We start from the raw sequence: 14,744 nt of genomic DNA on the forward strand, positions 1-14,744 counted from the left end.
CTTATCTAGGAAAAGCTATGAAGAAATGGGTAGAGTCAATTGCTAAGATCATCAAGAGGAAGAAACAAGCTCAGGCAAATGGAATAAGCCATAATATTACCTTTGAAAGTCCACCTCCACCAATTGAATGGCATATCAGCAGACCAGGACAGTTTGAAACATTTGATCTCATGACACTGCATCCAATAGAAATTGCACGTCAGCTGACACTTTTGGAATCTGATCTCTACAGGTAGACTGTTAATGTTCATTTGCTGCTCTATTTTCAAGAATCTTGAATATACCATTGTTAAGTGATATATGTATTATGGAAGAAGAGTAACATGTAAAACATTGACATTGGTTTATAAACTAAATTTCTGGTGAAACCATAGAATCACCTAAGAAAACTTATTTTAAAAACTGTTAGCAAAACTGTATTTGAATCTACTGATTAAAAACATTTTTTTAATAGCCAAAGTCTATAGTATGCCACTGGTCGATTTTTTAAATTAAGCATCCTAGCTCACTATATACAGTAATTTAATCTATTCTCAATTTTTTATTGAGTAATGCAGGTATTTTTTTTAAATGTAGAAAATTATATAATGAGGGCCCATGAACAGCAAAAGCCTTACAAATACAATTGAAATCCTGACTAATTCTTCCCAATTTTATTCTACTTTCTTCCAATAACCACTACACTGTGTTTGGTGTTTATTATTCCTATGTATGTCTTTATCATTTATACACGTACATACATTGGTAAATAATATATAACACCGTTTTGGAGATTTTAAAACAGTTGATACTTATGTATCAGTCAGCAATGTGTTTTGCCATAAAATTGTTTCTGGCATTTGTTCAAGTTGATGAATATAGGTATGGTTTGCTTATTTTAATTACTGTGTGGTATTCTATTATATAAATGCTCCATATTCTATCCAGTCTCGTGATGATGAGCTTCTAGGTTGTGATTTTTTCACTGTTGGAAATAATGACTGCTTAACTGAATATACTTATAAATGTTTTCTTGTAACCTGGTGTCTCCAGAGTATGTGTCTAGATAGAAGGGTGGGGTGATCTAATATGTATATCTTCAATATTATGAGATATTGCTACATTGCCTTACAGAATGGCTGTATCAGTCTTTACTTGTACATCAGTGTTGGATGTCCATCTTTACCCATTTGGTACTATTAGACTTTCGTTAGTCTGACAGGAATAAAATGGGATTTTATTGTGGTTTAATGTTCTCTTCCCTGAATAAGAGAGAAACTATTATTTCATGTTTATGTGACTATATGAGTCCAGTCCTCTGTGATTTAAACCTGTTCATGTGTTTGTCCATTTATCTTTTAGGCTATCTTTGTCTTACTCAGTGTTAAGAGATCTTTAAATAATTTTCATGCTAATCCTTTGTAGATTAAGTTGCATGATTTTTTTTTTATTCCCCAGGAAAGTCCAACCTTCTGAACTTGTAGGGAGTGTATGGACCAAAGAAGATAAAGAAATAAATTCTCCAAATTTATTAAAAATGATTCGCCATACCACAAATCTCACCCTTTGGTTTGAAAAGTAAGTGTTTACTTATTGTGTCTTACTACTTCTTAATAATCATAATTCTCAGTCATCTATAAGCTTAAATTCTGGCTAAAAATATGTTTCTTTTTTATGTGAGGTGAGGAAATTGCTTTTTAAGCCATGAAATTTTTTTTCTTTGGTTAGGTGCATTGTGGAAGCAGAAAATTTTGAAGAACGGGTGGCAATACTAAGCAGAATTATAGAAATTCTGCAAGTTTTTCAAGATTTGAATAATTTCAATGGTGTATTGGAGATAGTCAGTGCAGTAAATTCAGTATCAGTGTACAGACTAGACCATACTTTTGAGGTAAGTTTTAGGCTTAAATATTTGATCTTTTTGGGGGGAGATACAATTGATGGTAAAAGAAATTGCTTCTACCATTAATCTTTTGACTAAATCCTTTACAAATCATCTTATTCCCTTAAATACCTTAGTATACAATCGTGTGCCTAGAATTCATCAAAGAATATGGGGCTTGTGACTCTGTTTAGTATGTTTACCTAAATGTTATAAAGTTCCAAATGGATTTTTCCAATGGCACACTGATTATTTCAGATAAATGACAAACATTTTAGATATAAATATAGAACTTAATCACCTTTTAGTGTAAAGTCAAAGAGTAAATGGAGAGAAATCTTTCTAAAATTAAAAAAGAAATTTTTTAAATTACAAAACAGTATATGTTTAGCATTTGTTACAGAAAATTTAGAAGATACAGAACGTATATGTTAAGGTCAAAATACACATACTCCTGGGCCCAGAAATAAAAGTGCCAGACTGTAAAGTTAATGTACAAAGAAGTAGTTTCTACAGTTTTAATTGTAGTAGTAGAAAACTAGAAACAACCTGTATGTCCTTGAATAGAATGACTGAATATGTTGTTCTACAGCTATAGTGTAGAATATTGTTCAGCTAAAAAAAAAAATGAATAGCATCTGTGTGTATTGTTTAAAATAATATTTGTGATATTTTAGGGAGAAAGCCATAAAAAACCTTTAGAATAATGAATATAATATGATTTTGTTTTTATATAACATAAAAACAGAACAAACCCTAAGCATGCTAGTGGAATTGCATGAGCATTGAGAAGAGTTTGGGAAGATACTCTTTTCTTAACATTAGTTCTTTTGATGGATTATGATCAGAAGGGAGTGGAGGGCAAACTGTTTTTATGTATGTATTTTTCTATTTGGGTGTTTGCATTTTATTGATTTGTATGAACTTTTTATATATGAAGAATATTAATAGTTGAATATTGCCAAACACTAATCTATTTAACAGATTAATAATTTTAATTCTGATTTTGAAAATTCTAAAGTAGTGTATTTATTTTGAGAGGTTATTTATTCATGAGAGACACAGAGAGAGAGAGAGGCAGAGACATAGGCAGAGGGAGAAGTAGGCTCCTCACAGGGAGCTCAATGTGAGACTCGATCCTGGACACCAGGATCACGCCCTGAGCCAAAGACAGATGCTCAACCACTGAGCCACCCAGGCATCTCTATTTTGAGAAGTTAAGTTTTAGTTTCATAAAATATTGGGTACAGAACAATATTTATAAAATATATATAAGGCAGAAAGGATAAAAATACAAAGAACACCTGTGTATACCTGGTATCCAGTTTAAGAACTCCTCCCAATTCCATCTCCATCCTCACTCCTTCAGTTACCTTTCTGAATTTTGTGATTTTTTTCTATAGTTTTACTTATTTATATCTCTAAACAATGTACTCTTTCATTTTGCATGTTTCTTAATTATATATGAATATAATTCTTCAAAGACTTTTTTCACTCAACATTATCTTACTAAAATTCATCCAGGTTGTTTCTTACTGCTATAGTTCATTCTTTTTTATAGCTGTATCATATTATAGGAATAAATTTACTAAAATTTTATTTATTTGTTTGTTTGTTTGTTAATGGCCATTTGGATTATTTCCAGTATGGGGCTATTATCAGTAATAGTACCACGAACATTTCTAGGTGTATCCTAGTGCGCAAAATCCTCTAAGTTATTTACCTAGAAGTAGAATTACTACGTAATAGGTTATGGCTAGATAATGCCAGATTGTTTCCCCAAATAATTTTACCAGTTTATACTCCCACCAGAAAAGTATGACTTCTAGTTATTTTACATTCTCACCAGGACTTGATCTTGTCAGTTCTTTTCGTTTTCCTATCTTGTGGTTTTGATACATAAACCCCTGATTTCCACTGAGTTTGAACCTCTTTTTAAATGTTTATTGGCTCTTTGTATTTCTTCTTATGGAAATTTTTTGACTTTTTGATTGTTGAGTTTTTCTTTTGAATCTGTATGAGTTCTCCTACATACTGGATTTCAATCCTTTTTCAGTTATGTGTGTTGTAAATACCTCTTCCCAGATTGAAACTTCCCTTTTCACCTTTTTTTCTGTCTTTTGATGAACCAAGAGTTCTTAAAGTAGTCAAATTTATTTATCTTATATATTGTGCTTTTTGGTGCCTTGTTTAACCAGTTTTCCTCTATTATCTTAATGTTTTGTCTTTCACATTCAGTCTTCAACTGAAATAAGTTTTGAGCATGGGGTGAGGTTGGAGTCTAATTTCATATTTTGTTCCATATGGTTAGCCAGTTGCTTCCATATATTTATTGAAAGTTTGATAGAAATTGCTTTGGTTCTATAAATTGTATTGGTTCAGCTGGTGAACAACTGACAATTTTACAATGAGTCTTCCAAACCATGAACATGTATATCTTTCCATTTGTTTATTCATTTAATAAAGTGTTATGGTTTTCTTGATGATCTTCTACCTCTTTTGGTTAGATTTATATTAGAATATTTTTTAAGATCTTGTTTTATCCTTATTGATGATGATACCTAGAAATACAGTTGATTTTTTGCCTGTTGGTCGGTTTATATCCAGCAACAGTGCTAAATTCTTTCATTAGCACTCCATATGTAGATTTTTTTTTCACAGACTATTATATCCTCTGTGAATACTGACAATTTTTCTTTCATTTTCTTTATTTTTCTCATTCATGCCGTGTTAGGACTGATGTAGAATACTGAATAGAAGTTAGGATGTAATCACTTTTGCTTTTTCCTTAAGTTAAAGGAAATACAGTGGACAGTTTTCCATTAAGTGTAATGCTTGCTGTGGATTTGTGCATGCCTGTGTGTGTGTGTGTGTGTGTGTGTACTTACCAGGTTAAAAATAATTAATTTGTAACAAAAAAAATGTAACAATGAAATATAAAAGAAATATCTTTGCTTACTTGGTTTACTAAACTTTTGTTCAATTTTCTCTCCCTCCCCCAGCCATCTCTTCCTCACGAAAACCTTACCCTTATCCCCAAAAGGCCTCTCAGTAGAAAAATATTTGAATGCTTCAGGATTATATCCTCTCCTATAAACTGTAATTTGAAATGCTGGCTAATCAGATTTATAACTAATAAGGTCCTAAGGAAGAATTTTTTATTGCTTAATCTTCTAATTTATATTAGAAAAAACTAAGTTTTTAGTTTTTTATTTATAGATATGAGAAATTATTTCAGGCAGGTGCTAGAAGAAATACTTCTCATCTTTAATTTTAAAAATTGTTTTTTGGATACGTGCAAAATTTTATAAAATTCCAAGCTTTGTGTTCATAAAATATGATTGAATTATAAAAAACAAATTACACTCAATTTATATATTTTAAAGGCATTGCAGGAAAGAAAAAGGAGAATTTTGGATGAAGCTGTGGAATTAAGTCAAGATCACTTTAAAAAATACCTAGTAAAACTTAAGTCAATCAATCCACCTTGTGTGCCTTTTTTTGGTAAGTTACTGAATATGGATTTATATTTATATTTTGAGATAGTTTGTTTTAGCCAAAAGAGACCAGCCTTTAAAAGCAAATTGTCGTGATTTTTATATCTGAACATATCTACTTTTATTAGCTGTTTATATTGATAAATAAAACTTTAAGGTCTCTATTTCCTTATCTTTAAAATAGAGGTTATGATAATTAAAGTGTTGTTGTAAGGAGCTCTGTGAGGTCTTTCTAGAAGAGTACTAATCCCATTCATGAGGGCTCTACTCTCAGGATTCAAGCACCTCCCAAAGGTCCCATCTCTTAATACCACATTGGGCATTAGGATTTCAACATAGGAATTTTGAATGTTCAAACATGCATGCCTGTGTATACACACACACACACACACACAGGCACGCACACAAAGAGCAGCACTGGCTGTGTTAATAAAAAATGTCTCCAGACAATCACAAATAGTCCTTAGGGGACAAAATTGCCCCCAGTTGAGAGCCATTGATTTAAATGAATCCATAATTATGTATGAGAAAGGAGCTAAAAACTTTCTTACTGTCCCAGAGTGAGGAATAATTCTTTTTCTATCTAAATTATGGGCTTTGGAAAAACAGAATTAGTTTATAGATCTATAATCTTATCACCAGAATTGGTTTAAAATTAATTTATTGATCATTATTTAAGTTCATTGGAATTAAATATTTATAATCAAATATTAAAATGGTTAGAACAGATTTAACACTGATTTTGTGAATGAATCCTCCCTGTTATATTAAGCTGTTAGTCTAAGGAATAAATTAAGCCTTTCCTAAACCCTAATTTTCTTTTTATTTTAAATTCTTTACATGTTAAAAAATTCCTAATGTAAAATTAATTAATAAGCCTATCAGAGTCTTACCAACATTATAGGGGTAGAATTGCTGGATTATAGGATGTCTTTCAACTTCAGTAGATCAATTGTTTTTTCAAATGATTGATTAAGTAACAAATTTTATAACTTTTCTTCAAATACTCTTTTTTACTAGGAATATATTTAACAAATATTCTGAAAACTGAAGAAGGGAATAATGATTTTTTAAAAAAGAAAGGGAAAGATTTAATCAATTTCAGTAAGAGGAGGAAAGTAGCTGAAATTACTGGAGAAATTCAGCAGTATCAGAATCAACCTTACTGTTTACGGATAGAACCAGAAATGAGGGTAAATATTTTCTTTGCTTATCTTAAAATCCTCTGCAATCTGTAAGAAATATCATAACCACACATTATGCGACTTATTTTACTATAAAAATAATATAGTAAGTTAATAATTAATCATTAGATAGAAGTGGTAAATATTAGGTATTCTGTGCTAATAATCTGCAGTTATGAATATTTCTAGGTGCTGGGGTACTTGGCTGGCTCATTCAGTAGAGCAGATAACTCTTGATCTCAGGGTTGTAAGTTTGAGCCCCATGTTGGGTGTAGAGTTTACTTAAAAATAAAATCTTAAAAAATACATATTATTAGGTACTTTTTCTTGAGAGTATTGCTTCTTCATGCATCTGGTTCAAGTAATACTTTCAATAATAAAACTGAATGATGATTCAAAAAATGAATGATGAAATGGAATGAAACTCTCTGTCCATGTAGTAAAAAGAAAATCCACTGCTAGTACTGTCATTGGTTGATACCCATTTTAGATATTTTACATGTGCCAATCTAATATTAAATAATTAATTTCTTCATAAGAAAACTGGGTTTAAATAGAGGAAGAGGTCAGTTTGATAGAGCAAAAAATGATTTCTTTTTAAACACTTTACCTGATATTCTATTTTGAGCAATAGTTTATAACATTGATTCTGTGGTACTGTAAAGTGTCGGATACCTTCAAAATCATAGTAAATTATGATACTATGTATGTCAAGTGAATTGTGTTATACTTATTTGAAATTCAGAACATATAACTTATCAGATCACCTGTCACATTAAAAATTGTGCTCAACTTTCAGACTTAGTCTGCAGGTCAGGCATAGTAAGTGAAAATGGCCACTCTGACTCTCACTCTCCTAAATTGTAAGATGGTAACTATTCTTTGTTCCCAGTTTAAAACAAAATACTCTAAAGCCCTAAGAAAGAATGACCTAAAGTGTACCATGATGAAAATGTAGACAGTTACCTACTCTAAAGAAAATGGTGACAAGCTGCTGGTCGTCCTATATTTCATTGTCTTCCCTCATCATGGGGCCAACCCTCTGTGATGCAGAGTTTATAATATATTTTCCCAGAAAAATCATGTTAAATTATAGATGGGTATATTTGAAATAGTACTTTTATTTATTTATTTATTTTTGAAATAGTACTTTTAACATTCATATCTCAGTAACTCCATTAGGTTTTTATGATCTGGTCTAGACTTCCGCCATCATTTAAAGCATTCTTAATGGAGGTATGGGGACATTCACTTATCAGGCCATAGTTAATCAAGCTAATGAATTGTATTAAAAAGTAAAGGATGAGAAAATCAAGAACACTGCTATTAGAACTTTGTAAGTCTTTAAATTACTCTTGGCTCATATGATTTAATATGAACAGCTAACTTGAATATAAGAACAAGCTGTTTCAATATTGTTAAAGGGCTAATACAATTTTCTTGACATTGGCAGAATGCCTGAAAAGTGGGAGAATTTTTTATCAGAAAATCTATAGCTCATTTTGCCCACCATTAAAGTGAAAACCCAGTACTTATTTTTATATATACTTCTGAATCTCTTCAAAATTAAATAAAGTTAAATCCAATAATTTGCTTCTAAAGAATTTTTCTGAGGAAATCATCAAAATGTTCAGAAAAATTTATGCACTAGAAGTTAATAAATATAATTATTATTGTAATACAAAGAATTAGAAAGCACCGCTGTGGAGATTGGTGAAATAAATTCTGGAAAATCCATATGATTAAAGACTGTAGAGCTAAAGTTTATATTTGTAAAATAAGTAAACCACATGGGAAAATATTGAACATAAACTAAAAAAAGGTTAAAAAATAACTGGTGTGGGCCCAATTTTGCAAAATAAAAAAAAAGAAAACAAATATTGTATATATACATATATTCACACACAGTAGAAACATTGGAATGATATTCTGTAAGAGTAAAATGGTAACAGATCTCTGGTTGGTGAGATTACTATTTATATTACTTTTTATCCTTTGCTAAATCATCTAAATTTTCAATCTAAAAACTTAAATACAAGGTTAGAAAATTTTTTTTTCTTGAAACAGAAGGGTTATTTTACTAGAGGCTATCACAGATAGATTTATAATTGTTCTCGAAATTACTTCTGAATAGAACTTAATCCAGCTTATCTCTGTTTTTTTTCTGATTATCAAAAGTGTCAAAAAAAAGTGTCATTGTGGACACTTGGCTGTCTCAGTTGATGGAACATGTGACTCTTGATCTCAGGGTTGTAAGTTTGAGCCCCACGTTGGGTGTAAAAATTACTTAAAAATAAAATCTTTTTTTAAAAAAAGTCTCATTGTGAATTATAACCATAATTCTGTTAAACTATCAACACTTTTGATAAGTTTACTGGTGATAATCATCTTGCTATAATGACTAGGGATAATATTGAGGGATATTGAACCATTAAGGTGGTAACAAATGAAAATCTGTCCATCTTTTTAATAGAAAATGAAGACTAGAATATACAACTCCCATAGAAATTGTACATTTTTATTTGAAAGTAGAGAGATTAGAATCAATTCTTATGAACTCTCAGATATTACAGTCCTTTAACTTGTTAATATTTTTTTTTGTTTTAAACTGCTGAAATACATATTCCAGTAAGATCTAAAACATATACTTAGGAAAATTTGTTTAATTCCAGAGATTCTTTGAAAACCTTAACCCCATGGGAAATGCTTCTGAAAAGGAGTTTACAGATTATTTGTTCAACAAGTCACTAGAAATTGAGCCCCGAAACTGCAAACAGCCACCTCGATTTGTAAGTTCAGTACAATTTTGGAAAAATTGTGTGTTAAAACAATATTATCTTCATTGTTTAATAACGTTTTACCATTAAAATTCTGATTTATTCAAATAACTTTTTCAGTCCTTTGTTTTGCAGTACTATACTATTTCTAAAGTGGTAGATACTATAGGAAGCAATGTTAGCTTTTTGATAAAATCTGGATTATCCTTTATCTTAGTAGGATTTATTTATCTGTCAGCTTTTAAGCCTTCCTGGTATAAGGGGGAATGTTCTCAGAAAGTGAGAGCTGTAAATCACCAGGGAATGGAATAGGATATGAAAAGACCAGGAAAAGGAGTAAGCAAGTGTATGTATCATGGTTCTTCTGGCCTGACTATGACTCCTATCATTACAGCGCCATAGTCTGTGGTTGCCACTAGAATGAACTTCACACTAAAATTTGCTGCTACAGGTCCTAGTTATTCTTGGGTTTCCAGTGGCAACAGAAGTAGTAGAAGACCAATTCTAAGTAATTGAACAGAAAGCAAGATGTGGGAGGAATGAAAAACACTTATAAAGATGCCTGGGTGGCTCAGGTGGTTAAGCGTCTGCCTCAGCTCATGAGGGTCATGATCCCAGGGTCCTGGGATTGAGCTCTGCATCAGGCTCCCTGCTGAGGAGGGAGTCTGCTTCTCCCTTTGCCCTTCCCCTCTGCTCATGATCTCTCACACTCTGTCTCTCAAATAAATAATAAAAAAAATAAAACCTTTAAAAATACTTACAACATACCTACATTGGGCCAAGCAGTAAGCTGGATAGTTTCATGTTATCTCCACAAGAGTTGTATGATATAGATCTTATTCTCATTTTACAAACATAGAAACTGATGCTCAAAGTTATTAAATAAATTTTTTAAGGCTGCGAAGCTAGGTATCAGCACACTTGAGATTTTAACTCAAGTTATCTAAATCTGAGTCCATGTTTTTTCATTAGGTTACTACTGTGAGAGTTTAAAAAGGGGGGTGGAGGGTGAGAGACCATTTTCTCCAAAAACTTGAAAGTGCTGTTAATGGAGGTTGGTCATTTACTGTTAGAAAGAAAAAAATGGTCTTTTTTTTTTTTTTTTTCCTGATGCACCTAACATATATTGCATGTATTATGTCTACAGTAAATACATGTAAAATTGATATCAATGATTTGAAGAAATTTAGGTTCAAGTGTTTGGGGAGGAACAAGTTTTCACACAGAATTTCAAGAATTTTATTTCTGCAGAATGAAAAGAGGTTTACTTGTATTCAAGTCCCTCTTAAAGTTAAGCCAATCAAATCCCCAAGTATTCTACTAGAATATTATAGGCTGTTTTGCAGATTGGGATTTTTTATTGTACTCTTTTAACAATATGCTAAGAATTAATAAGGTAGAGTTAAGCCACAAAAATAAAGTATGTGCACATTAGTAATGGTAGTTATGTTTGCTTTTCCTAGCCTAGGAAATCAACTTTCTCTTTAAAATCTCCTGGAATACGGCCGAATACAGGCCGACATGGCTCTACCTCAGGCACTTTACGAGGTCATCCAATGCCGTTAGAAAGAGAACCATATAAAATAAGCTTTAGTCGGATTGCTGAAACTGATCTTGAATCAACTGTGTCAGCACCAACCTCTCCAAATACACCATCTACTCCACCCGTATCTGCTTCTTCAGACCTTAGTGTGTTTTTAGACGTGGATCTCAACAGTTCCTGTGGTATGTATTTGATGTAAATCATTTACGATGTAAACCATAAAAAGAGGAATGTTATGTTTCAGATAATTCTTCTCATCATTTTGATTAGGGAACCATAGAATCCTTTGCACACTATGCTAGTGTGGAAAGTGGCATTTAAATGTGAAAATAATAATTAACACAGGGGACTAAAGCATCATTCATGCATTGTTTATGCATATTATTTTCTAATTCATTAAACAAAGATATATTTAGTACCTTTTGGGCCCCACTACAGCTCCATAGGGAGCGATAGAGAATAAGAGAACACACAGATAAGTTTTATGAAGGAAACTTAAAAAAAACTGTGATAGGGAACTACTTATGCTAAGAAAGGAAAAACATTCCAGTTACAAAGGCAACATTCCAGGTTCATTTCTTTTAAGACTAACATGTCAATAGAGGATAAAATTCTGTACTCTTTATGTTATTATATTTATTTTATGCAAAAATATTTTTAAAATAAAACCATACATATTACCTTTCTTTTCAAATTAATTTTTCTCATTCCAATAGGTAGCAATAGCATCTTTGCTCCAGTCCTCTTGCCACATTCAAGTAAGTAAGGATTTGAATTGATTCTAATGAAACCAAACAAGTTGTTTAAATTTGGACATGAGTATTTGGGTTTTAGCAACATTAAAATATTTTTTAAATGAATGAAATTCTTATAAATAAGTTATTTGCTTACAATTGGGTACTATTTAAACTTTACAATAGTTTTCATCATTTTACAACCTACCTATGGTCTAGGAGTTGTGTGACCTTAACAAATTATTTAGCACCTCCAACTCAGTTAAGGATCAAATGACATAACGATGTAGAGCCCCTAGCATATTACTTGGCACAGAATGAACAGTGACTTCATACCAGTTGCCTCTCTTTCCCATCCCAACTCATTTTCCCAGGTGGATAATATACTTAAGTGTTTATGAGATTCCCAGACAAGCCCTTAATCACTTGTTTTTTTCATATGATCCTATTTAATTAAGGCAGTTACTTTAAGTAAAACACTATTCTGCCATTCTCAGTTATTTCATAATTTATGACATAAATGCTATCACCTTTCTTTCCATGGTCATTTGTTTAAAACAACCCAAGGAGGACTAATAATTCTCCCGATAATTCTCCCGATCTGGAGGACTTCTGCTTCTATCATACTAAAATGTATATAATTTAGTAGCAAGAGGGTCCCTTTCTTATGAGAAAAGTAAGGTTAGTCTTTTAAATGTTTATAATTCTACACTTTAATTTTTAAATTTTTATCAAAATGATATATGTATACAGTTTAAAAGGCAAATAGTGCTAAACATTGAAAATGAAATTAATAGGTAGTTCACTACCCTGTGGCACCCCACTTCTTTTCTTGTTCTCCAACGACACTTTCACATTATTAAATGGTGTTTTCATATTTTTCTTTTTTGAATCATTAGTTTTAGATATTTTGTCATGATTTCCTATTACAATAGATAGAATTTTGCCCTTTATTCTGGATAATATACTTGTCACATTTGGGGAAAAATACTATTCACTATTAAATCAGGAAGTGAATACTACAATTATGCTTCCTTTCTTGTATAGCTCTGTTTCACAAAGTTAATGATAAATTCATTAATGCTTGGGGTTTTTTTTGTTTGTTGATTGGTTTTTTAAACATCTATCGCTCAGTCTTCTCATACCCTTTCTCAGCACAGTTTTCCATAAGGCAGACCACCAAGAACAGTTGTCAGGATTTTTGTTTTGCCGTTTAACTTGGAAACCTCCTCCCTGGTGCCCTTTTGTTCTGCTCCAGTTTGGACTGGTTACTTTCTTGGCCTCTCACCCAGCTGCCATCCTAGAACTTTCTTTTGTTGTCATCCTAGAAATTCCTTCACATTACTCCTGCTCTCATTCCATTGGTCAAAACTTAACTACAGAGGATACTAAGAGATGTTGTCTGAGCTAGGCAGCCTTTTGTCTTGCTAACATACATGGGATCCTATTACTAAAAGGAAGAAAAGGAAAGGTACACTGGGAGATAGAAGTTTCTGCCACAATATATCCAAGAAACTTTTAGAATCTTCTCTCTATTCTTGATGATCTGTACATTGACAGTGATCTGCTTTAATATGGGTCATTTTTTTTCTTTCATTCTGCTGTCTACTTATTAAGCCCTTTAAATTTAGAGATTCATGTCTTTGATTTCTAGAAAGTGATCCTTAAATTGTTTTGTGTATAATTTCCCCCCAAACATGTTCTCTGATTCCATTTTTGGAGCTCCTTTTTTATATTGTACATCCTAGATTGAACCTCCAATTTTCATGTCTTTTATCTCCTCTTGTCCATCTCTTTGTTTTCTTGTTCTGTTTTCTGCAAGATTTGCTCACTTCATCTTCCAACTGTTCTGTTTTTTTTTTTTAATCTACCATGATTTTGAATTTCCAGGAAATTCTTTCTAGTTACCTCTGTTCATGCCATTTTTTATATTATCCTGTTATTCTGGTTTCATGGATTCACTGTTTTATCTTCCATAGGATATTATGATGTTTTGAAAAAGATTTATTTCTGGTATTATTTCCTTTCTGAGTTTCATCTATTAGTTTAGTCTCTTGTCTTTCATATCGGAGGCTTTCCTTTCTTGTGTGGTATCCTTACCTTTCCACATTTTAGAGGGAGGCAGTATAAACTGATGGGAAATGGTATATATATATCTGTGGGCAGAGCTTGTTGACTTGTAGGTTTCACTGTAGAGTAATAGAGTGATGAGAAGTTTTTTACTTGGGAAATCTCCAAATATCAAAATCTGTGAGGCCTCTTTTCTAGGACTGTTTAATTTTTCCAAGGAAAGATCTGTTGAATCTTCTGCCTAGGTGGTCTGAACATTTAGTGTGAAAATCTGTGTTTTCAGCACAGTCTAGTGTCCCCAGTCTGAGGTTTAGATTTATCAGAAAATAACCCCTCCCCCAGTCTCTGACAGAGTTTTAATTGCTCATTATATAGATTTAATCAAGTCTTCTGTTTTCATGCTCATGTCTTCCGTTATACCAAATGCTATAACTCCTAATCCCCCCTTCATTCTATGGGGACACATTAAGTGCTGTTTGTCAATATCACTATATAGACATTTGGGTTTCATCCTTCTTCATTTGTCTCCTTCATATACACTGTAGTCTACCTTTATGTATTGAAACTTCAGGATTCAGATCTTTCCTGGCTTCACTGAAGTTTGTATGTTTCTTATTTTCCTTGTTCTGTTTTTTTTGTTGTTGTTTTTTTACTATGGCAATAGTAAAAAATGGAAATGATTTTACTATGTTTCATCTAGTGCTGCTCTAACAAAGTACCACAGACTGAGCGGCTTAAAATAGCACAGTTCTAGAGACCATAAGTCCTAAAATCAAGGTATTGGCAGGGCCTTGCTCCCTCTTGAAGCATGTAAGAGAGAATCTTTCTTTGCCTCTTCTAGCTTCTGGCCATTGCTGACAGTCCTCAATATCCTTTAGGTACGTATTTCAGTCTCTACCTCTGTTGTCAGATGGCCGTCTTTTCCCTGTGTTTCTTTGTCCCTTCTCCTCTCCCTCTAAAGACATCAATCATACTGGACTATGGTCCACTTTTATCCTAACTTGATTACATATCTATAAAGACCCTATTTCTAAATAAGGGTCACATTCACAGTCCCTGGGGGTTAGCCCTTCAGAAT

At 32.2% G+C, this 14,744-nt stretch overlaps 1 protein-coding gene across 2 annotated transcripts in view; it reads left to right on the plus strand.

Annotated features, from left to right (window-relative positions):
* The window catches only part of SOS2 (SOS Ras/Rho guanine nucleotide exchange factor 2), a 79,543-nt gene that overhangs the window by 56,935 nt on the left and 7,864 nt on the right, over positions 1-14,744 (plus strand). For both annotated transcript variants that reach the window (XM_041758810.1, XM_041758812.1), the window contains exons 14-21: positions 10-232; positions 1,438-1,557; positions 1,708-1,870; positions 5,248-5,365; positions 6,379-6,551; positions 9,215-9,331; positions 10,783-11,044; positions 11,579-11,620. In XM_041758810.1, the coding sequence (XP_041614744.1) occupies positions 10-232; positions 1,438-1,557; positions 1,708-1,870; positions 5,248-5,365; positions 6,379-6,551; positions 9,215-9,331; positions 10,783-11,044; positions 11,579-11,620 (1,218 nt within the window). The remainder of the gene's footprint in view (positions 1-9; positions 233-1,437; positions 1,558-1,707; positions 1,871-5,247; positions 5,366-6,378; positions 6,552-9,214; positions 9,332-10,782; positions 11,045-11,578; positions 11,621-14,744) is intronic.

This window comes from Vulpes lagopus, chromosome 6 (genome assembly GCF_018345385.1).
Source record: "Vulpes lagopus strain Blue_001 chromosome 6, ASM1834538v1, whole genome shotgun sequence".
NCBI classification, from domain to species: domain Eukaryota; kingdom Metazoa; phylum Chordata; class Mammalia; order Carnivora; family Canidae; genus Vulpes; species Vulpes lagopus.